The 25,094-nt window shown below is 42.2% G+C and overlaps 1 protein-coding gene across 4 annotated transcripts in view; it reads left to right on the top strand.

Annotated features, from left to right (window-relative positions):
* The first annotated feature begins 9,570 nt into the window (after positions 1-9,570).
* The window catches only part of LOC139381821 (regulator of microtubule dynamics protein 2-like), a 49,037-nt gene continuing 33,513 nt past the window's right edge, over positions 9,571-25,094 (top strand). For 2 of the 4 annotated variants that reach the window (XR_011628581.1, XM_071125601.1), the window contains exons 1-3: positions 10,608-10,668; positions 11,750-12,225; positions 24,886-25,078. Coding sequence is in view for 3 of the 4 variants with exons in the window: in XM_071125601.1 (XP_070981702.1) it covers positions 11,759-12,225; positions 24,886-25,078 (660 nt within the window). In the remaining variant the exon portion in view is untranslated. Of the gene's footprint in view, positions 9,579-10,607; positions 10,669-11,749; positions 12,226-24,885; positions 25,079-25,094 lie in introns of those variants that run through there. The other 2 variants (XM_071125603.1, XM_071125602.1) reach the window with 2 other exon arrangements.

Raw genomic sequence — 25,094 nt, 5'->3', positions numbered from 1 at the left:
TGTGAGAGAAAAACATGAAGAGGAGAGACGGTTGTGGAACGGTACTGTATTTATTGCTTGTGTTTATAATCTTCTTCTCAGTGAAAGAAGGAGTCGTAACAGCACTAATTTCCCGAAATAACATTATTTTCACTATTCACATTAAATACACAGGCAGGTACTGGGCCACTTTGAGCTGTTGACACTTCATGCTGAAAAACAGTTATTTGGAGGATGCTCTGTCATAGACAATTAGCTAAACACAATTCATCATATTTTTGTTTTAACTTCACAACGCCATGTGGAGCAGTTTGGGTAGCGGGTAGACATGACTTCACCTCCGATGTCAGGTGTTCCACAGAGGTTAATGAGTTATGCTGATGCAAAGCTGCCCAAAGTGTTTATGACAGCCCCTTCTCCTCCCTTCAGCCAAGGCCTTGTCTGGGTCGTATTCATCAAGGCACACCATTAAAACATTGTGCAACAGAAATGTGCATTTGTAATTGGACAGGTGCAGATAGTCCCTCCCAGTTTTAGTTCATTTTCTTCTGTTTGTTGCCAGTTGAATATGACCCTGGTGTTTTGTAATGTCTAATTAAATCCTAGCTACCTGATAAGTGGAGACATAACAAACCTGTGAGATGACTCAGGCCTTCTTAACCCACACAGACATACAGACATTGCTCATTTTGTACCAAAATGAGACACAATACTGAGATACCAAGAACGATGGGCAACTCATTAGGTACAGTCAGCATATCTGCCTTGTGTGTAATATCAGATTACTATAATTGTTGTCTTACCTTGCACCCAGACAATGGTGCAATGGTGTCAAATAAGGGGCTGATCTGAGAAATGGTGACCACAAAATGTTGATCTTTTGAAAGACATACACATTACAACAAAATATATATATATATATTTGCAACATCCCTCATTTCATTGGTTTACTCCTCTAATGTGTCCTACACTAGTGGTCCCATAGTCCCAACAGGTGAGCTGTTTAAAGTTAGTTCTTTAGGCGCCACCTGGTGGGAAAGTTTGGACTACAACGAAAAGCACCTTATGTCAACTTGACTTGCCTTCGGTCTCCAGTTTGTTTCGTATCTTGAAAAACTTTGAATATGACTATTTCTGAGGAACTGTGAGAAGATCATTCCAACAGAAATTCTTCTACAGATCAGCTAAGACAAAAAATGAAATTAGCAGTCATCTAGGAAAGCATTCAAGGATCCTCATAAGATTGTTTTATAAGATTCTGCAATTTAAAGAAGATTCTTTAGCAAAATGCTGGAAAGTGTTCTGGGGCTAAAGTCCATATTCATTTGGAAATGAATGATAGAGCCTTCTCTGGATGGTCCAAAGAGCCAGTCAAAATGGTTATATGGTTGCGCAAATTGCTGTGGCTAAGAACAAAGTTCTAGGCTAGGAAGGTTTTTTAGCATGGAAGATTATATTAAAGAAAATCTCTAATAATTATGTAAAAAAAAAAAAAAGGTAAAAAAGCACCTCTCTCTCTCTCTCTCTCAAAATCAGCAAATGTGTGGCGTAAGTGATGTTTATCTGCTGTAGAAGGAATGCAATGCCACTGCCATGACTGACATATCGTCCCAGACCCACTGGAGAGGAAGTGAAAGGGAATTAAAATCCTAATCTCAGGTGCCAATGGGATTCAGTCCCTTGTCTAGTGATGTCAGTGTAAGGCCACTAGGTAACAGGTAAAGGTCACAGTGAGGACTATGATGCAATTTGGCTGCCTTTAATTAGCCACCATTCATTTGGAACTTGAATTAACAGTATTGCTTCAAATACCAATAGATGACAACGGTGTGCCCGGTAAAGTTACAATATATGACTCTAAGCAGCTAGTGCTCAAATAAAGAAATGTGTCACCTTAGCGTTTCATGATGAGATTTCCAGAGTTAAATTTTTAACATTTGTTGGCAGGCAGTGTGAGAGGAGTAGATAGTGTAAACCTCTATTTCTCTGTCAGCCTATCCATCTGCATGATAACAAATTAGCCTTTTCCTTTTCGTTGCATCTCCTCCGTCTGCCACATGGGTTAACAGGAAATGTCTGGCAAGAGAAAGCAGGAGACTGGCAGTAATTTAAGGTAGTGTTAAAATAAAGCTGTGTGTGTGTGTGTGTGTGTGTGTGTGCGCGCGTGTGTGTGTGTGCGTGAGACAGAGCGAGCGAGAGACATATATGCAATACCACCTGCAGAGGGGCAGTGTTGTCTTAGTTCACAGGTTTGAATCTGCTTTCTCAGGGCATCCCAGAGTTATCATCAAACACCTGTCAGGAGCTGTCAGAGGAATTTACTTCTGAACTTACTATTCCTGTCTTATCATGTTGGACCTAAGTTACTGACACGGCATGATGGTCTATAGTTTGATAGACATGTAGTCCTTGATAATAGAAGCTAACAGTGTTCCAGAAGTTGAGACTTGAGTAATACAACATGCAGCCCTGTGACACTCGGGGGCTGCAAAAGTCTGACAAAGCACAGCCTGTGCTGCACGGGTCATAACAGCGTAGGCAGGGGTGACCTGCCATGCCAAGCTATGCAGTGGGCGAGAGGGCCGGGATTACACGTGTGATGTTGCCCCGGTAATGGAGAGATAGCTAATGAACGTAGTATTAATTTGGTCATGTGACACACAGAGACAGGGCCCCTGATATATGCAGTCATCTCTCGACCCATGGGTGTACATCTTGGGATGTATTTTTATGTCAACCTACCTTTGTTTTCTCAGCAACAGTTTCGACAACCATCCAACACAACCACCAGCACCAGCTATAATAATGGGGGTGAACTTCTGAAAAAATATGAAAAAAGTTGATGGCATGTCCAAGAAAACCATGCCTTTTGTCATAGGTAAGATCTAACAATCAAAGAAACTACAGTTTCATGTGTATCTTGGTCACGATTAACAATTAGAACAAGCTGGTTGAGGGCCCATGGCTGGACTGGGATTTGGCAAGACAGTAACCCACTGTGCCCATGGATATTTTTTTTGACATAACAGAGGACTGGTTGATTCCTTTTTACGTTCATAATTATGCTCAATCATGTTTTTGGTGCACTTAAAATGAGTGTGTAAATCACAGACCCATCCATTAATAGACTATCACATGTAAAAGTAATGCTTAAACTGTCACCTCCTCTGCCTTGGAGATGCTTCTGCTGCTTGGGTACATCAAATTTGTTTTTGCCACATACACATGGTTATCAGGTGTTAATGCGAGTGTAGCGAATTGCTTGCGCTTCTAGTTCCGACCATGCAGTAATATCTAACAAGTAATCTAACCTAACAATTTCACAAAAACTACCTTATACACACAAGTGTAAAGGAAGGAATAAGAATATGTACATAAAAATATATGAATGAGTGATGGCCGAACAGCATAGGCAAGATGCAGTAGATAGTATAGAGTACAGTATACACATATGAGATTAGTAATGTAGGGTATGTAAACATTATATAAAGTGGCATTGTTTAAAGTGGCTAGTGATACATATATTACATCAAGATGGCAAGATGCAGTAGATGGTATAGAGTACAGTATATACATTTGAGATGAGTAATGTAGGGTAGGTAAACATTATATAAAGTGGCATTGTTTAAAGTGGCTAGTGATACATTTATTACATACATTTTTCTGTTATTAAAGTGGCTAGAGTTGAGTCAGTATGTTGGTAGCAGCCAATGTTAGTGATGGCTGTTTAACATTCTGATGGCCTTGAGATAGAAGCTGTTTTTCAGTCTCTCGGTCCCTGCTTTGATGCACCTGTACTGACCTTTTTTACCTTTATTTTACTAGGCAAATCAGTTAAGAACAAACTCTTGAAGGCCAAGGAACAGTGGGTTAACTGCCTGTTCAGGGGCAGAAAGACAGATTTGTACCTTGTCCGCTTGGGGATTCGATCTTGCAACCATTCAGTTACTAGTCCAATGCTCTAACAACTAGGCAACGCTGTCCTTCTGGATGATAGCGGGGTGAACAGGCAGTGGCTCGGGTGGTTGTGGTCCTTGATGATCTTTTTGGCCTTCCAATGACATCGGGTGATGTAGGTGTCCTGGAGGGCAGGTAGTTTTCCCCCGGTGATGCGTTGTGCAGACCTCACTACCCTCTGGAGAGCCTTACGGTTATGGGCAGAGCAGTTGCCGTACCAGGCGGTGATACAGCCCGACAGGATGCTCTCGATTGTGCATCTGTAAAAGTTTGTGAGTGTTTTTGGTGACAAGCCATATTTCTTCAGCCTCCTGAGGTTGAAGAGGCGCTGCTGCGCCTTCTTCACCACGCTGTCTGTGTGGGTGGACCATTTCAGTTTTTCCGTGATGTGTACGCAGAGGAACTTAAAACTTTCCACCCTCTCCACTACTGTCCTGATGATGTGGATCTCCTTTGTTTTGTTGACATTGAGGGTGAGAGTATTTTCCTGACACCACACTCCGAGGGCCCTCACCTCCTCCCTGTAGGCCGTCTCGTCGTTGTTGGTAATCAAGCCTACCGCTGTAGTGTCGTCTGCAAAACTTGATGATTGAGTTGGAGGCGTGCATGACCACACAGTCGTAGGTGAACAGGGAGTACAGGAGAGGGCTGAGAACGCACCCTTGTGGGGCCCCAGTGTTGAGGATCAGCGGGGTGGAGATGTTGTTACCTACCCTCACCACCTGGGGGCGGCCCGCCAGGAAGCCCAGGACGGAGTTGCACAGGGCGGGGTCAAGACCCAGGGTCTCGAGTTTAATGACAAGTTTGGAGTGTACTATGGTGTTAAATGCTGAGCTGTAGTCGATGAACAGCATTCTTACATAGGTATTCCTCTTGTCCAGATGGGTTAGGGCAGTGTGCAGTGTGATTGCTATTGAGCCATCTGTGGACCTATTGGGGCAGTTAGCAAATTGGAGTGGGTCTAGGGTGTCAGGTAGGGTGGAGGTGATATGGTCCTTGACTAGTCTCTCAAAGCACTTCATGATGACGGAAGTGAGTGCTACAGGGCGGTAGTCATTTAGCTCAGTTACCTTAGCTTTCTTGGGAACAGGAACAATGGTGGCCCTCTTGAAGCATGTGGGAACAGCAGACTGGGATAAGGATTGATTAAATATGTCCGTAAACACACCAGCCAGCTGGTCTGCGCATGCTCTGAGGACGCAGCTGGGGATGCCGTCTGGGCCTGCAGCCTTGTGAGGGTTAACACGTTTAAATGTTTTACTCACGTCGGCTGCAGTGAAGGAGAGCCCGCAGGTTTTGGTAGCGGGCCGTGTCAGTGGCACTGTATTGTCCTCAAAGTGAGCAAAGAAGTTGTTTAGTCTGTCTTGGAGCAAGACATCGTGGTCCGCGATTTTTCTTTTGTAGTCCGTGATTGACTGTAGACCCTGCCACATACCTCTCGTGTTTGAGCAGTTGAATTGCGACTCTACTTTGTCCCTATACTCACGCTTAGCTTGTTAGATTGCCTTGCGGAGGGAATAGTTACACTGTTTGTATTCGGTCATGTTTTCGGGCAGCTTGCCCTGATTAAAAACATTGGTTTGCGCTTTCAGTTTTGCAAGAATCCTGCCATCAATCCACGGTTTCTGGTTGGGGAATGTTTTAATAGACGCTGTGGGTACAACATCACTGATGCACTTGCTAATAAACTCGCTCACCAAATCAGCGTTTTCATCAATGTTGTTGTTCGACGCTATGCGGAACATATCCCAGTCCACGTGATCGAAGCAATCTTGAAGAGTGGAATCCGATTGGTCGAACCAGTGTTGAACAGACCTGAGTGTGTGTGCTTCCTGTTTTAGTTTCTGTCTATAGGCTGGGAGCAACAAAATGGAGTCGTGGTCAGCTTTTCCGAAAGGAGGGCGGGGAGGGCCTTATATACGTTGCGGAATTTAGAATAGAAATGATCTAGGGTTTTGCCAGCACGGGTCGCGCAATCAATATACTGATAGAATTTAGGGAGCCCTGTTTCAGATTAGCCTTGTTAAAATCCCCAGCTACAATAAATTCAGCCTCAGGATATGTGTTTTCCAGTTTACAAAGAGGTTAATTAAGTTATTTCAGGGCTGTCGATGTGACTGCTTGGGGGGGAATATACATGACTGTGATTATGATAAAACAGAATTCTCTTGGTAGATAATGCGGTCGGCATTTGATTGTGAGGAATTCTAAGTCAGGTGAACAAAAGGACTTGAGATCCTGTACGTTGTTATGATCACACCACGTCTCGTTAATCATTAGGCATACACCCCCGCCCTTCTTCTTACCAGAGAGATGCTTGTTCTGTGGCTGTACTGACTCGGATAGCGTGTCTCGAGTGAGCCATGTTTCTGTGAAACAAAGAAAGTTACAGTCTCGGATGTCTCTCTGGAAGGAATTTGCTTGGATTTCGTCTACCTTGTTGTCAAGAGACTGGACATTGGCGAGTAGTATGCTCGGGAGCGGTGTGCGATGTGCCCGTCTACGGAGCCTGGCCAGAAGACCGCTCCGTCTGCCCCTTCTGCGGCGCTGTTGTTTCGGGTCGCCGGCTGGGATCCGATCCATTGTCCTGGGTGGTAGACCAAACAGAGGATCCGCATCGCGAAAGTCATATTCCTGGTCGTAATGTTGGTGAGTTGATGTTGCTCTTATATCCAATAGTTCCTCCCCACTAAACCTAAGATTTCCTGGGGTAACAATGTAAGAAAAAATACATTAAAAAAACAAAATACTGCACAGTTTCCTACGAATGCGAAGCGGGGGCGGACATCTCTGTCGGCGCCGGAAGTCAAGTGTAACATATACAAGCAAGGAGTTTTGCTGATTCTTGTTCTGGTAATGTTTTCTCTGTGCCCAACAAGAATATTGAAAGTAAGGCTAAGGTCATTGAGATTGAGATAGACATCAATGGAATGAGTGTGAGCATGCTTTCCACCCGAACACCTGGATGGCAAATCCTTGGCAAAATGAATACCTCCATTACATGGCAGATAAGTGATACTGAAGGTTAAGATCACTTTATAAATTGTGCACAAGGTTTATCCCAACACCTCCAAAAGACACACATAAAGTTGAAGTTGGAAGTTTACATACACCTTAGCCAAATACATTTAAACTCAGTTCCTGACATTAAACTCAATTCCTGACATTTAATCCTAGTAAAAATCCCTGTCTTAGGTCAGTTATATCACCACTTTATTTAAAGAATGTGATATGTCAGAAAAATAGTAGAGAGAATGATTTATTTCAGCTTTTATTTCTTTCATCACATTCCCAGTGGGTCAGAAGTTTACATACACTCAATTAGTATTTGGTAGCATTGCCTTTAAATTGTTTATTTGGGTCAAATGTTTCGGTTAGCCTTCCACAAGCTTCCCACAATAAGTTGGGTGCATATTGGCCAACTCCTCCTGACAGAGCTGGTGTAACTGAGTCAGGTTTGTAGGCCTCCTTGCTCGCACACGCTTTCTCAGTTCTGCCCACAAATTTTCTATGGGATTGAGGTCAGGGCTTTCTGATGGCCACTCCAGTGCCTTGACTGTGTTGTCCTTAAGCCATTTGGCCACAACTTTGGAAGTATGCTTGGTGTCATTGTCCATTTGGAAGACCCATTTGCAACCAATCTTTAACTCAAGACTGATGTCTTGAGATGTTGCTTCAATATATCCACATAATTTTCCTACCTCATGAAGCCATCTATTTTGTGAAGCGCACCAGTCCCTCCTGCAGCAAAGCACCCACACAACATGATGGGGTTCTTTGGCTTGCAAGCCTTCCCCCTTTTCCTCCAAACATAATGATGGTCATTATGGCCAAACAGTTCTATTTTTGTTTCATCAGACCAGAGGACATTTCTCCAAAAGGTACGATCTTTGTCTCCATGTGCAGTTGCAAACCGTCGTCTGGCATTTTTTATGGCGGTTTTGGAGCAGTGGCATCTTTCTTGCTGAGCAGTCTTTCAGGTTATGTCGATATTGGAGTTGTTTTACTGTGAATATAGATACTTTTGTACCTGTTACCTCCGGCATCTTCACAAGGTCCTTTACTGTTGTTCTGGGATTGATTTGCACTTTTCGCACGTTCATCTCAAGGAGACAGAACGTGTCTCCTTCCTGAGCGGTATGACGGCTGCGTGGTCCCATGGTGTTTATACTTGCATACTATGTTTGTACAGATGAACATGGTACCTTCAGGCGTTTGGAAATTGCTCCCAAGGATTAACCAGACTTGCAGAGGTCTACAATTGTTTTTCTGAGGTCTTGGCTGATTTATTTAGATTTTTCCATGATGCCAAACAAAGAGGCACTGAGTTTGAAGGTAGGCCTTGAAATACATCCACAGGTACACCTCCTATTGACTCTAATGATGTCAATTAGCCTATCAGAAGCTTCTAAAGCCATGACATAATTTTCTGGAATTTTCCAATCTGTTTAAAGGTACAGTCAACTTAGTGTATGTAAACTTCTGACTCACTAGAATTGTGATACAGTGAATTATAAGTGAAATAATCAGTCTGTTAACAGTTGTTGGAAAAATGACTTGTGTCATGCACAAAGTAGATGTCCTAACCAACTTGCTAAAACTATATTTAGTCAACAAGACATTGGTGGAGTGGTTGAAAAATTATTTTTAATGACTCCAACCTAAGTGTATGTGAACTTCCGACGTTAACTCTATAATGTATGTTTATCGTATGGGGCTAGCCAATTTTCATAAATTACAGCCATGCGTTATGTACCGTTAGTACATGATGTGCGTTTGCAAACTAGCAGAAAAATATAGTCAACATATCATAACAAACAAAAACACATGGCATACCTGATAAAGAAATAAACATCCATAAATTAAATGTTGTGCTGCCCTTATGCACCAACTCCTCTGTAAAGTACAAAATAACAACAGGGGACATGACGCAATGACAACATCTACTGTAGCTTAGCGGGCATTTACAGCATTCACAAATCAACAGATTAAAAGTTCATAAATGCAAAAAGTTCATAAATCTTAACATATTTTCATGGGACATTTTTCAGTAACCTACCTCTTCCACATGAAGACAGTACACAGGGAGAAGGAAGTGTGTGACATTAAAAAGGGCACTTACAACAACAAAAGGAATGTACAGTAATATCAGGCATGTGAACTATTCAGATTTGGTGTAATTATACAACATGAAATGCAAGACATGTTACACAGGGTTAATTGATAGGGCAATTTTTCACAAAGTGTAATGAATTCATACTACAAAATTGTAGGCTGATAATACACAGCCAATACTGTAGGTGGCAGCATTCACCTATAACATTTGTTTGCCGACCGCCACAATACCAACAAATACGAAGAAGAAGAAGAACTTGTCTAAAGATAGGAAGCGTGATGTTGGAAAGATGGCGGAAGCGGATGATGAAGTGGATTCTGAACACAATGGCGGTAGAATCAAGGAGAATTGGAGTATTGTCCAAAATAATAGAAAATGGAGTAAAGTAGTGTACAGTGATGAGAAGGACCCATCATATCTAGTAGGAGTACAGTTTGTTAATGAATGAGCAACTGAGCAGAGTACCAATCTTGAAGAAACCATTTGTTATCCAAACTGGTGGAGAGTGCTGGGTAAAGTGAAGGCTGTGAGGATCACGAGGGGTGGCCCTGTTTATATTTTTTTGTGCTTCTGAACCGATTTGATCTGTTTGAAGTGTAGTGTGTGTCTCTTTGGAACAGGGCACCCCTCAAGGGGGTTATATTTGGCGTCTTGTGGTCGATTTTGAAGAGATTAAAAATATTCCTGGGGTGACTTGAAGCACGTCGGATGAATCGTGTAGTGATTGGTGAAAAAGTGAGGAGTCTATGTTTGTTTTAAAAATGGAGTCTCTTCCTACTCAAGTGCAGTTAGGGTATAACTACAGAGTAGTCAGAGCATTTATCCCAAGACCAATGCAGTGTGATCACTGTGAAGCTTTTGGTCATGTATCAAGTGTTTGCAGATGAGAGAAGCCGAGATGTCCAAGTTGTGGAAAAAACCATATGTGTTTATAAAAGTAATGAATGTTGCAATTGTGGTGGGAACCATGAAGCCACGTCTTTTGAATGCTCCACAATTGTGAACGAGAATGAGGTGGCCAAAGTCAGGGCTGTGCAGAGCATTTCATATGCAGCAGCTGTGAAAAGGGTTGAGGGTTTGAATGGTGCACCAGAAGAGTCCATGGTGCATTGCAGGCTGCAGGGGTTGCCTTTCACCAGCAGGATCCTGACATTTTAAAGGTTAAGAAGGTGGACTTTTTGACCTTTATTGCTATGGTAATTAATGGCAACTGCCTAGGTGGAGAGAAGGTCCAGGAAGATCAAATTCATTGTGGATGCACCTCAGAGCGGTTCCTGGGGTTGAAAGATTTCTCAGCGAAATATTTACATGGAATATTGGCGCAAGCCGTACCTCCTTCTCAGGTCTTAGAGCCTGAGAAGGGACACATGTTGAATTGAAAGAAGGAAAAAGTGGGAGTTTTGTTTGTTTCGGCAATGTACAATTATATTAGGGTGGATTAAGGTTCACTATTACTTATGGATTTATTATTTAATTGTATTTTGGGGGGGGTTCAAACCGTCCAGTTGGTGGCGGCAATACACCTTTTTGGGTGTAGTCTGCCATAAAACCCACAAGAAGAAGAACTTCTCAAACGGGAGATATAGAAGAAAGACTGATCGCTTCTCCGCAGTAAGGTCACTGACAGACACAATTTCAAACTTTTTGGAGATAAAAATATATAGAATTGTTTGATATTATTTAATAGGTTAATGAAAGTAACATATTTTTATGTTTAGTTAGCAATTGTATCTGTGTGCTTATAGCTAGCAGACACCACATATAGTTAACACTCATGTTTGGCACTAACGTTAAGTTGGCAAGCTAGGTGACTGTCCATGCCATGGCATGGCTTTTTCTTTAACATTATTCTGGCTCGCGAATTGACTAGATAAACTAGCTTGAGTATTAGCTAGCGTGCTAATCCTGTTAACGTTAACCCTTTGCGCAAACGTAGCTAGCTAGTCTAACATTGAGGTGAATGCGAGGACATTACAGGAGAGTGACTTATTTCTCCCCAGGAGGTCGTCGCCAGCTGTAGCTTGACAGCTAGCTACTAGCTAGCTAAGAAGGTCACTTTCTCAAACTCATCTTTGCTGTCACTGTATGGTTGCTGGGTTGCAGAAGTTTCGTGTCTTACTAGTTACAGTAGCTACATTTTTATATCCCAAACTAGCTTGCTTGACCTTTCAAGTGAGGCACTCCACATTTTGACAGGTAGCTGACCATTCCAATTACAATACTGCCCTGAACAATGACCTGTCTGTTGATTAACAGTGACCTTAATTGGCTTGAGGGCAATTTATCCGTAGGTCTCACCTCAGTGTTAGTAGAAACTGCTAAGAGCTTAGACAAATACCCTAAATGGTATTATTTTAGAGGCACTGAGATTATACCTGCTCATCTGACAGAAGCTATCAAATCCATTTGGATACAGACTGGTAGAATGGAATTAGGTTAGAATGGAGGTGCGGATTGGGTTAGGCATTTACATCACAGGTAAAAGACTACAAGAGCTGAGGGCTGGCTAACTCCGCTCCTTGCTCAGTCAACTATGCTGTACCCAGATCTTGGACCTTTGCTGATATGTATGTTAACCTAATTTCTCTGTGCCGAATATTCAAGTAGCCTAAAGGATTCTTAAAATCAGAAGTTGTTCCTGCACAACAAAACATTCATTATTCATGTGTCTTTCTCATTTCTCCCCTTTCTCTCCAGGCCGGCAGGATGGCCCTGTCAGACAAGGCTCTGGTCCTGGGTGTGTTGGCTGGAGCGGCTGGCCTCAGCCTGGGCACTGTGGTGTTGTACAACAGTAGGAGGGCCGTGCCAACGAGTGGACATGGTGTGCACAGTAAGCTGTACCTCAGCAGTAATGACCAGCGGGTGGCTGGAGCCAGTATGGTGGTCAGGGAAATGCCGGGTCAGGCTGAGGTTTCTGATCGTCTTGCAGCGCTGATCCAGTGTGTGTCAGAGCTGAAGGATGAGGTCCGGGCCCTAAAGAGTGCCATCCCAAAGCTGCAGGATCACGTCAGGGATGAGCTGAGAGGACGCAGCGGCCGGGCTGAGGGGGCTGTGGCGCGCATAAGGGCAGGCCCACCAAACCGAACTACACCCACACGCAGGAGGAAAGTTGCAGGGGGAGTGGCCAGAGCTGGAGGCCAAAGCTCTGAGGAGGAGGCTGAGAGTGAAGGAGGGTGAGTCCCATCTCTCGCTCTCTCTCTGGGATATTCACATGTTTGGTTCAGATACAGGGGGGAAATCCACCCATCAGTATGATTTCATAAAAAAAACAAGGCACTGTTCATAGTATTTCACATGCCTTTATTTCTATGCTATTGCTGAGCGATCATGGATTTTGGTTTGATTGAATAATCATAATTTATTCACATTACTTTAATAAAATATTTGTTTTATTTTATTTCATTCCAAGTCATCATCTCATCTCTATAGAGCTGCTGCCTAAGGCCTCCCGAGTGGCGCAGTGGTCTAAGGCACTGCATCGCAGTGCTAGCTGTACCACTAGAGATTCTAGGTTCGAGTCCAGGCTCTATTGCAGCCAGCCACGACCGGGAGACCCATGGGGTGGCGCACAATTGCCCAGCGTCGTCCGGGTTAGGGGAGGGTTTCGCCAGCACTAGCGACTCCTGTTGAGGGCCGGGCGCAGTGCAATGGTGTTTCCTCTGACACATTGGCGCGACTGGCTTCCGGGTTAAGTGGGCATTGTGTCAAGAAGCAGTGCGTGCGGCTTGGTTGAGTTGTGTTTTGGAGGACGCACGGCTCCCGACCTTCACCTCTCCTGAGTCTGTACGGGAGTTGCAGCGACGAGACAAGACTGTTACTACAAATTGGATATTGGGGAGGAAAAAGGGGTAAAAAAAAAAAAGAGCTGCTGCCTATGATGTCTGACAAAAATCACAATTTGAGGAAATACGGCATACTTTTATGACTGCTGAATACCACCTATCAATCACTTAGATCATGTGTTTTCAGGCTCACAAAGCAACTGCTTTCTATCTAAAAAAAATATATATATATATATCTCTAAAAAAACTGAAAGAAATGGAATTCAAATAATTGAACCGACGTCGATCAATTAGTTGTTTAAAAAATGAAAAACAACAGACATTTCGGTTAATGACTCAGTACTATTTTATGTTCAATGGCTCAAGCTCCTTTTACATTTCCTACAATACACTAATATTCACTGATATTAATATATGATTGCAGTAGGTTATGTCATCTCCTCTGTCAAAGCATCCACCATGCATTTTATACTCAAATGCTGGTTTCCTCTGCCAGCTGCACCACCTTAACTATCCCACCTGTACTTGATCAGTGAGCACAGTTGAATGCATTTAATTTAAAACATGTACATGCTTTGCAAGAATGATTTCCCTAATAAGCCTAACAAGCACATGGACACATCTGAAATAAGGCTACTGATGGGACTTTTGATAAACGCAGGAAATCAATCAAAATAAACGTTCTGCCACAGCGACTTATTTTTGTGAAGACTATTTGATTGAGTTCAGACATACAAGGTTTCTATTAGAGGTCGACCGATTGTGGGCGGTTACATTGCACTCCACGAGGAGACTGCGTGGCAGGCTAACTACATGTTACACGAGTGCAGCAAGGAGCCAAAGTAAGTTGCTAGCTAGCATTAAACCTATCTTATAAAAAACATTAAATCTTAACAATCACTAGTTGACTACACATAGTTGATGATATTACTAGTTTGTCTAGCTTGTCCTGCGTTGCATATAATCGATGTGGTGCCTGTTAATTTCTCATCGAATCACAGCCTACTTCGCCAAACGGGTGATTTAACAAGCGCATTCGCTAAAAAAGCATTCGTGAAAAAAGACTGTCGTTGCACCAATGTGTACCTAACCATAAACATCAATGCCGTTATTAAAATCAATACACAAGTATATATTTTTAAACCTGCATATTTAGTTAATATTGCCTGTGAACATGAATTTCTTTTAACTAGGGAAATTGTGTCACTTCTCTTGCGTTCCGTGCAAGCAGAGTCAGTATATGCAGCAGTTTGGTCCGCCTGGCTCCTTGCGAACTGTGTGAAGACCATTTCTTCCTAACAAGACCGTAATTAATTTGCCAGAATTGTACTATGGAATAACATTGAAGGTTGTGCAATGTAACAGCAATATTTAGACTTAGGGATGCCACCCGTTAAAATACTGAACGGTTCCAAATTTCATTGAAAGAATAAACGTTTTGTTTTCGAAATGATAGTTTCCGGATTTGACCATATTAATGACCTAAGGCTCGTATTTCTGTGTGTTATTATGTTATAATTAAGTCTATGATTTGATAGAGCAGTCTGACTGAGCGGTGGTAGGCAGCAGCAGGCTCGTAAGCATTCATTCAAACAGCACTTTCCTGCATTTGCCAGTAGCTCTTCGCTATGCTTCAAGCATTGTGCTGTTTTTGACTTCAAGCCTATCAACTCCCGAGATTAGGCTGGTGTAACCGATGTGAAATGGCTAGCTTGTTAGCGGGGTGCGCGCTAATAGCGTTTTCATTTGGTGACGTCACTCGCTCTGAGGCTTGGAAGTAGTTGTTCCCCTTGCTATAGAAGGGCCGCTGCTTTTGTGGAGCGATGGTAACAATGCTTTGAGGGTGGCTGTTGTCGATGTGTCCCTGGTTCGAACCCAGGTAGGGGCGAGGAGAGGGACGGAAGCTATACTGTTACACTGGCAAAACTATAGTGCCTGTAAGAACATCCAATAGTCAAAGGTATATGAAATACAAATGATATAGAGAGAAATAGTCCTATAATAACTACAACCTAAAACATCTTACTTGGGAATATTGAAGACTCATGTTAAAAGGAACCACCAGCTTTCATATTTTCTCATGTTCTGAGCAAGGAACTTAAACGTTAGCTTTTTTACATGGCACATATTGCACTTTTACTTTCTTCTCCAACACTTTGTTTTTGCATTATTGAAACCAAATTGAATGTTTCATTATTTATTTGAGACTAAAATGACCCAATATGACTCGGTCTTCATCATGTGATATAGTATATGATCTATTTTTGTATTACACTTCCATTCTATTAGCTTTAAAGTAGACCATCTGATTATTATTTATGTATTATATAAAGTTAAAATAAGTGTTCATTCAGTATTGTTGTAATTGTCATTATTATAAATATAATATAAATCAGCCGATTTAATTGGTATAGGCTTTTGTTGGTCCTCCAATAATCGGTATCGGCGTTGAAAAATCATAATCGGTCGACCTCTAGTTTTGTATGTGAACTATTTCTAGGATGCATACTTTTAAGTTTTTCCAAAACTCACTTCACTTGCGCGTAAAGAGGGAGTCTTGCGCTACTGGAGCCGGCACATAGGCGGATCAAATGCACCGATTTTATAAGCTGTTACATGTACTAATAATTTTAAGATTGCTCAGGACACCAGATGTTTTACCCTTGTTAGAGAAAAGGTGGGCTATCAAGGGCGGATCACACTCTTGGTCCTGACTCGCTATTGAATCCTACTGGGGAGAAATAATGGGTTTTGAAACATTCATTTAAACAAACATGAATTTCTCTGTATTTAGGTGAAATACTTACACAATAGAGACGAGTACCTGTTGAAGGTCCTACTTGCAGCCAGCCATCTCCCGACAGGAACACAGAACCTAACAGGTGGAGGCTGGGGCTGTGGTGGGAACAAGAAGCCAGCACATATTAGCAGTGAGTGAGCAGATCCGGTCAGCTTAAAAAGACCGTCAAATACTGCTTAATCAAACTGAATCATTAGCTCATCATGAATCATTAGGTTAGCTCCATATTTATCTCCTGGCAGAGCTCTGGCAGCAGTCGCCTGGAGCAATTATTGCTGTAACAACCTAACAAGCAGGCCAACAGCCAGCCAGAGTACTCTGGGTAGTTAATCATTGTTGTTTTGGTGTCTTAGTTCAGTCTGTCTGTGGCTGTGCCTCGCACTTCCTCGTTTAGACTTTGAGGGCCAATTCACTGTTACTCAGGCCATCATTTACTACAGGGTGTATGGTTCAGACTGGTGGAACCGGTCCATACTTGAGTGATATAGTTTGGTGTGATAGGAACCAAAATAATAATCAGATGGTCTACTTTAAATCTAATAGAATGGAAGTGTAATACAAAAAATAGATCATATACTATATCACATGATGAAGACCGAGTCATATTGGGTAATTTCTGTTACCTTTTGTAATCAATGGAGTTTGCCTCTCCAACAGGGACGAGGGTAAACTAGTGTTGTCATGATACCAGAATTTTGACTCCGATACCACATTGATACCATGGCATAAAAAGGTGTATTAGCCAAAGTCACAGAATGGCACTTGATCCAGACAGGTCTTTTGAGTTCAAATATCATTACATTTAAGTTTTTTTTATGTATGTATTAATTAGTCAGTTATAGAATCATACAATCAATTTGACTTTGGTCAACAACAAAATAAAAACATCTAACTACAGTGCCTTGCGAAAGTATTCGGCCCCCTTGAACTTTGCGACCTTTTGCCACATTTCAGGCTTCAAACATAAAGATATAAAACTGTATTTTTTTGTGAAGAATCAACAACAAGTGGGACACAATCATGAAGTGGAACGACATTTATTTGATATTTAAAACTTTTTTAACAAATCAAAAACTGAAAAATTGGCCGTGCAAAATTATTCTTATGTCGGATGCATTTTGTCTCCATCTCTTGCATTTGGAACTTCACAAAAGGCACTGATTTACACGATTACAGTCCATTCAGAAAGTATTCAGACCCCTTAAATTTTTTTCACATTTTGTTACATTTCAGCCTTATTCTAAAATGGATTAAACATGTTTTTTCCCTTCTCAACCTACACACAATAACCCATAATGACAACAAAAAAACGTTTTTTAGAAATGTATGCAAATGTATTAAAAATAAAAAACAAATACCTTATTTACATAACTATTCAGACCCTTTCCTATCAGACTTGAAAATGAGCTCAGGTGCGTTCTGTTTCCATTGATCATCCTTGAGATGTTTCTACAACTTGATTGGAGTCCACCTGTCGTACATTCAATTGATTGGACATGATTTGGAAAGGCACCTCTCTATATAAGCGGTCCCACAGTTGACCGTGCATGTCAGAGCAAAAACCAAGTCATGAGGATGAAGGTATTGTCCGTAGAGCTCCGAGACAGGATTGTGTTGAGGCACAGATCTGTGGATGGGTACCAAAAACATTTTTATTTATTTAAGGCAAGTTGGTTAAGAATAATTTATTATTTTACAATGACAGCCTACGCCGGCCAAACCCTAACCTGGACGAAGCAGGGCCAATTGTGCATTGCCCTGACTCCCAATCACGGCGGTTGTGATACAGCCTGGAATCGAACCAGGGCCTGTAGTGAAGCCTCTAGCACTAAGATGCCGTGCCTCATTGAAGGCCCCCAAGAACATTGGCCTCCATCATTCTTAAATGGAAGAAGTTTGTAACCACCAAGACTCTTCCTAGAGCTGGCCCCCCAGCCATACGAGGGAGAAGGGCCTTGGTCCGGGAGGTGACCAAGAACCCAATGGTCATTCTGACAGAGCGCCAGAGTTCCTCTGTGTAGGTGGGAGAACCTTCCAGAAAGACAGCCATCTCTGCAGCACTCCACCAATTAGGCCTTTTAATGGTAGAGTGGCCAGAAGGAAGCCACTCCTGAGTAAAAGAGACATGACAGCTCGCTTGGAGTTTGCCAAAGGGCCCCTAAAGGACTCTCAGACCATGAGAAACAAGATTCTCTGGTCTGATGAAACCAAGATTGAGCTATTTGGCTTGAATGCCAAGCGGCACATCTGAAGGAAACCTGGAACCATCCCTACGCTGAAGCATGGAGGTGGCAGCATCATTTTTTTTCAGCAGCAGGAACTGGGAGACTAGTCAGGATTGATGGAAAGATGAACCAAGGCCCCCAAACTAAATCAATCCCTGAGAGGCCTCTCTCACTACCAGTGATGCGTTCTCTATGAGCTGAGCTTAATGCTACCTAGATCAGAGGATGTTGGGAGTTTAAACTCTTCATGTTGGTTTTGACGCTTTACCGTGGTGACCACTGCTGCTCAAGCTCCCTTGGAACACTCCAACCTGGATTCTTCATCTGCATGTTAAATGTACAATCCCTCTCACTGAGAGAATGTTGTCTGTGTAGAACTAGCATTAGATCTTAAGACTTTAATATGGCATTTACAAACCCATTCATTTGGTGCCAAGGTTAAAGTAGCACTACATCAAAGTACAGGGCAACTATTTGTATCATGTTTAGTCCTGTACACTAATTAGTGTGTGCTCTACACACAGTGCGGTTAAAACATTGCACCCAAAAGGATAGGTGATGATTGGCCTTAAAGGTGTTAAGCACTGTCATTGTGTCATCAAAGCAGCTGGAGGGAATTTCTTTCATCCTTCATCTCTATTAAGCTTTTGAAAATATGCTCCGCGACAACATTACTGGAACGCTCTATGTATTCAGGGAGAGTAGCAATCCACAGAGTCAGTGCTGAACATGTCCCATTGGCCCTTTTGATGTTTTCAGCAGTGTTGTATTACAGTAAGAAATGCTAACCCAAATCTGAGCCTTCAAGACAAGTGTAAAATGGTGTACGTAGTACCTGTACTTTTTTTTTCTCTCTCAGAATGTTCATCATCCTTCTCAACCTTTTATAAGGCACCTGCTGCCACTGTAGTAGGCCTCCACTCTCTTTACCCTTTCGCCTTGTCCCCTAACTAGACCTGAATCAAACTGGTACGGAACACAGTCAAGTTAAAGATGGCCATGTGTGTATGTGTGTTTTTGTTTAGTGTTGAAACAGCACCGCGGGCCCTGTGATGATTTTTCCCCATCTGTAAATGGAGGAAGCACAAACAACACACATGCATCCTGGTAGGGATGTTATGATGACCGTATTACCGCCACACTGGTGGTCACTAGTCATGACGGCAGTCAAATTCCATTTAGTCACAGTAATTAGGCTTCTCCAAGCTGTAATGGTCATTAGTAACCTACCAAACTTGCTAGCTGCCTTGTACTCAGCACTCTATTGTCCCTCTAATCACTCTGACATCAATGCAAATTTTATTAAAAACCTAATCAAACACTTAAATGTTTTATAGGCAATGCAATTGTGTGAGAGAACCAAGTGATGGACTCTTATGACTGGAAAGAGCTTCTGGAGAACAGAACAGCGATTTACTTGCCTCGAACTGGAACAATATTTTTTCTTTAAGAGGTTAATGAGTCCGGCCATAAGCAAACAAGAAAACGCTCCAGAAGCAGCGCTCCTAGTGGCCGGAGACTTTAATGCAGGCAAACTTAAATCCGTTTTACCTAATTTCTACCAGCATGTCACGTGCAACCAGAGGAAAAAAACTCTAGACCACCTTTACTCCATCCACAGAGATGCATACAAAGCTCGCCCTCCCCATTTGGCAAGTCTGACTAGAATTCTATAATCCTGATTCCGCTTACAAGCAAAAACTAAAGCAGGAAGTACCCGTGACTTGCTCAATACGGAAGTGGTCAGATGACGTGGATGCTACGCTACAGGATGTGTTGCTAGCACAGATTGGAATGTGTTCTGGGATTCATCCAATGGTATTGAGTAGTATACCACCTCAGTCATCGGCTTCATCAATAAGTGCATCGACATTGTCCCCACGGTGACCGTGCGTACATATCCCAACCAGATGCCATGGATTACAGGCAGCATCTGCACCGAGCTAAAGGCTAGAGCTGCCGCTTTCAAGGAGCGAGACACTAATCCGGACGCTTTTAAGAAATCCCGCTATGTCCTCAGACGAACCATCAAACAGGACAGTGGTGTAAAAATACTTTAAAGTACTACTTAAGTCGTTCTTTTGGGGCATCTGTACTTTACTATTTATATCATTGACTACTTATCGTTTTACTTCACTACATTCCTTAAGAAAATATTGTACCTTTTTTACTCCATACATTTTCCTTGACATCCAAAAGTACTTGTTACATTTTTAATGCTTAGCAGGACAGGAGAATAGTCAAATTCACGTACTTATGAACCAAACATACCATCCTTACTGCCTCTGATCTCGCGGACTCACTAAACACACATGCTTTGTTTGTAAATTATGTTGGAGTGTGCCCCTGGCTCTCTGTAAATAAAAATAAAAAAAATATATATATATATTGTGCCACCTGGTTTGCCTAATATAAGGAGTTTATAATGATTTATACTTTTACTTTTGATACTTAAATATATTTTAAACCAAATACTTTTACTCAAGTAGAATTTTACTGGGTGACTTTTACTTGTAATTTTCTATTAAGGCATCTTTACTTTTACTCAATTATGACTGGGTACTTTTTCCACCACTGAAACAAGCAAAGCGTCAATACAGGCCTAAGATTGAAGCCTACTACACCGGCTCTGACACTCGTTGGATGTGGTAGGGCTTGCAAACAATTACGGACTACAAAGGGAAACCCAGCCACGAGCTTCCCAGTGACGCGAAGCTACACTGAAGCATGCATGAGAGCACCAGCTGTTCCGGATGACTCTGTCATCATGCTTTCCTTACCCGATGTGAGCAAGACCTTTTTTTAAAAGGTCAGTGTTCACTTGGCCACGGGGCCAGACGGATTACCAGGACGTGTAAGAGCATGCGCGGACCAACTGGCAAGTGTATTCACTGACATTTTCAACCTCTCCCTGACCAAGTCTTTAAAACCTACATGTTTCAAGCAGACCACCAGCATTATGGCCACACAAAGGGATTATCCAGTGCTTGTAAAATTGTGAATGAGAGACTGATGTGTGCAGCCTGAGCAAAAAACAAAGCAGAGCTCTGCTTTGCATGCCTTTTCATGCAACTTTATTTTCAAATCGTTAGTTGCATCATGCAGCCTTAGAATGTATTAAGTTAAAACATGAAGCCCAATGTTTGTATTACAACTAAACTTGCATAAATAACTCTAAATTAAGCGTAATAGGGGACACTTTTTCTTTTAAGCGCTCAACACGGAATAGCCGCATGCATGTGCACTCCATCTTTTTGAGAAAAAAATCATATATTCTATTCAGCTATGTTCAGTTGTATTCATCATACTATAAAACAACACCACAGAATTCTAAGTAAATCTTGTCTGCTAAGTGAACTAGTGTAGCCCACAGCCTTATAGCATAGCCAAATCAGGGCTTAACATAATGACAACTCTGAGTATGCTATTCTGTTCTTCTGAAATAGATGATATGAAGTAAATGTAGTCTTTCTATAGACCGGTCTAAAATAATGGATTTATTGTGATGGTGTAGGCTATATTACATGGATTTGAGTTTTAAAAATGTAGATTGTTCCAAAGGTCTGCATCAGTGGCTTGTAGGCTATGCGTAGAAGCCAGGAGATGCTAAATGTGTTTTGTTAATTAACGGTCAATTACCGTGAGGCCGGCAGTTATTTACTTGACAATCACCGGCTGACAATTTCATGACCTCCACAGCCCTACATCCTGGGCTTTTTTTCTGTCTCGACTCTAGTGATTCAATGGCCGTGGAATGGTGTGACAGGAATGCATTCAGTGCTCAGCATTGCTGCCTCTCACCATCTTTCATTGAGTAAACAAGCGCAGAGAGGGAAAGAGAGGACTGCATGAACAAAGGAATGGACTGGACAAGTGAATGAATCGGTAAGGCATGATGGAGAGCATGCAACTGGGGAGGTCTCCGCTAGGGATCTGGATAAATACTGTGAATCACTCAATGTACAAGTACATTATGTGCAAGCGCAAAAAATAAATACACCACAATTTGGAGACTGGTCATCGCAGCTCAAACAAGCAAGTCCATTCATAAATTTAAGTCCTGTTGTATTGGCCGATTTAACTGAAAAAAAATATATATTTTAAATAATAAAAAAAAAAAAATGAGTTCAGCACAGGTTTGGAGCTTACTCCGAGGTCACTGTGCAGAGAGGGGTTTAGGAACCTGGGTTTGTTTCAGCAGGAGGGAGGGGAGGGGTGAGTTTGGAGCAGGGGTTGGTGTGTGTGACAGTCTGTGTGTGGCACGGAGGAAGAAAGACTAGCCAAACTGACTCGCTCTAGTTAGAACTTATGGCAGCAACCCGTTTTTCTATCATTCCATCTGGTAGCCTGTCCTCACTGCATCATCGTTGTAGCGAAAGAAGCTAGCCAGCTAAGTTAGCCTCAATTAGCCTTGCTACTTTTGTGTGCTCCCCAACAACTCCATTCATATGAAACAACAGCCTAACGGTTGGTTGATCATTGTAGCCAACTCCTCGTTTAGCCTTAATTCTTTAATTTTAATTCCTTTTTGCTTTGATAAGAAATCCCCCACTTCATTGCTACACATGGAGCCTCTGGCTGTAGCCACTTTGATTGGCCGACAGCAACAATAAGCACCATGTCTTTTTCCCCCTTTTTTTTATGGGGCACACTCATAAAAACAGTCATGTTTTGAATGTAATGGTCTATCGTTGTAGGCTATATAGCAATGTCACATAGATACTTTTATTTCAATTTATACCAAGCCTTTTCATTGTCAAAATAGGCCTATATTTCTTTTGTGAAAATAGAATTCCAACGTTGGCTTGCCAGGTTCTTACGTCATTGAATTTTGCTGCCTGCCCTGCAGAGAAGCAGTGTTGCAGTTTTCCTGCAAACACATACATTTGTCTCAAAGGCACTGATTTAAGTAATCAGCTATTCGGGCTTGAGGTGAGGTATGTGGGGTGAGAGGGATCTAAGATGGGGCCTCCAGTTGTGGGCCCAAGATGCACCTGTCAGTAGCCCACTCCAACACACCTCACCCAGAACCATCGCTCCCAGACAAAAACTTTCCCAGAACCACAGATGACGCACACGCAGCTGTTGCCGGACCTTTAATGGAGGCATTTCATGTTTGAACTTTTTCACTTTCAGTCCTCCATGTCTTTTTATTTCTACCTGACTGTCAGCTTTTTCCCTTCCCCTACTCAAGTGTTAGCTGTGGGTGTAAGTACATCCTTAGCTACAGTAATGGAAAGGGGACCTTTTTCGAAGGCTGTAAAAGCAGTGCTAATGCGGGCACATTGTATGCCTCACAATGACCGAGACAAGTGTCCGACACTGAGTGCCATGACAGAGACCAGTCTCCCTGTGTTTGGCACGGGAAACCCTTCAAGTGTCTGTCAAACTTTTTAACTGCTAGTGACAAAATTAAGTGACCCACTTGTGTAAACAAGCATGTCGCTGTTTGCGTGTAAATATGCAGTGAATGTTAATCTGTTATTGGAAGTGTCTGGCAGAGAGGGGGTAATAAAAATAACTCTAACTGAAGCTCCCTTTCTGGAGATACTTTCACCCTTCACTTTACGTTTTATTTCACCTTTATTTAGGGGCGGCAGGTAGCCTAGTGGTTAGAGCGTTGGGCCAGTAACCGAAAGGTTGCTAGATCGAATCCCTGAGCTGTCTTTCTGCCCCTGAACGCAGTTAACCCACTGTTCCTAGGCTGTCATTGTAAATAAGAGTTTGTTCTTAACTGACTTGCCTAGAACAAATTATTATTTACAATGCTGGTCTACATTTTTAGGAATGCTCCACTAACAGTAAATTAGAGAATGATCTCCAGCTCAGGACTCCCAGCTATGCATTTGATTTGCTAACGTACTAGCTTGCAAGATTGAGCTTCTCGGTTACAATAACCAATCCCCTCCTGGATCAAGATCCCTACTGCCTAAATTTGTTTTGTGCGTAATTACATTGTGTGCACTGCCGTATAGGAACGGTATGAAAATCTTCAACCCTAGTTTGAACCACCTTCATTCAGTTCATCTTCCTCACACCTATGTTTACTATGAAAACACATTCCAAGGGAACTGAGAATATACACTGATTGTACAAAACATTAGGAACAGTGCTCTTTCCATGAGACTATCCAGGTGAAAGCTATGATCCCTTATTGATGTCACTTGTTACATCCACTTCGATCAGTGTAGATGAAGGGGAGGAGACAGGTTAAATAAGGATTTTTTAAACCTTGAGACAACCAACTGTTCCATTCTGAGGCCATTCTGAGGATGAATGGGCAGAACAAAAGATGGAAGTGCCTTTGAACAGAGTATGGTAGTAAGTGCCACGCACACCTGGTTTGGGTGTGTCAAGAACTGAAACGCTGCTGGGTTTTTCACACGTTTCCCATGTGTCTCAAGAATGGTATACATTTAACGTAGAACTATAACTAAACAAAATACTACCCTGTCACTATGAATGTATGAATCTTATTATAATCAAAACACGGAATATAACGTGTGTAGTTTTAGTCAAGAATTAGAACAAGGACTTTCTGTTCCTTGTTAGAAACGAATGGAGCTATTGTCAGACGGCTGGAATACTGTGTTTCTTACATTCTGTCCCCACTCAGGGAGGGGAGAGACCTTGGGCTTGTAGTAGATCGTTTAACAGGTGTTAGACAATGTGAGAAGGCTTGAACCATATTGCCATTGTATCTGAGAGGAGGGACATTTATGACAATGTGAGGTATATAAACCAATGTACATGGTATTATGTGCAGAGCTCTCAAGAATAAACACTATTGGGTAATGTTGATGACTGGTCTCTGTCTCTTTATGTAAATGAGAACCATTCAAATTCTTATAAACGGACAGAGTGTTTTAATGGAATTGGTTAATGAACATGAATTGAATTGGTTAGGAACAAAATTCCTCTAACAATTACCTGACAAATTGAGGCTGTTTTGAGTGCAAAGGGGGGTGCAACTCAATATTAGGAAGGTGTAGGCTGTGGTGCTAATGAATGCTTTTTGTGTTTCAGGTACATAACAGCTTTAACCGACTCTGAGGAAGAAGAGCAGATTGAGGCTGAGGGTCAGAGTCCGTATGAAGTGACTGTGATCGAGCCTCGGAATGAGTTCTCAGCCCTTCTGGAGAGGGTGGACGCTCTACACGAAGGCAGCGATGGAGACAAGAGGGAGTGCCTCCGCACCATGCTGGATAAGCGGGAGCAGGTGGGCCACATCAACC

The sequence above is a fragment of the Oncorhynchus clarkii genome, chromosome 23 (genome assembly GCF_045791955.1).
Source record: "Oncorhynchus clarkii lewisi isolate Uvic-CL-2024 chromosome 23, UVic_Ocla_1.0, whole genome shotgun sequence".
In the NCBI taxonomy this organism is placed as follows: domain Eukaryota; kingdom Metazoa; phylum Chordata; class Actinopteri; order Salmoniformes; family Salmonidae; genus Oncorhynchus; species Oncorhynchus clarkii.
Note: the sequence above shows the minus strand (reverse complement) of the source record. Positions and strands in the feature narration are given on the sequence as shown.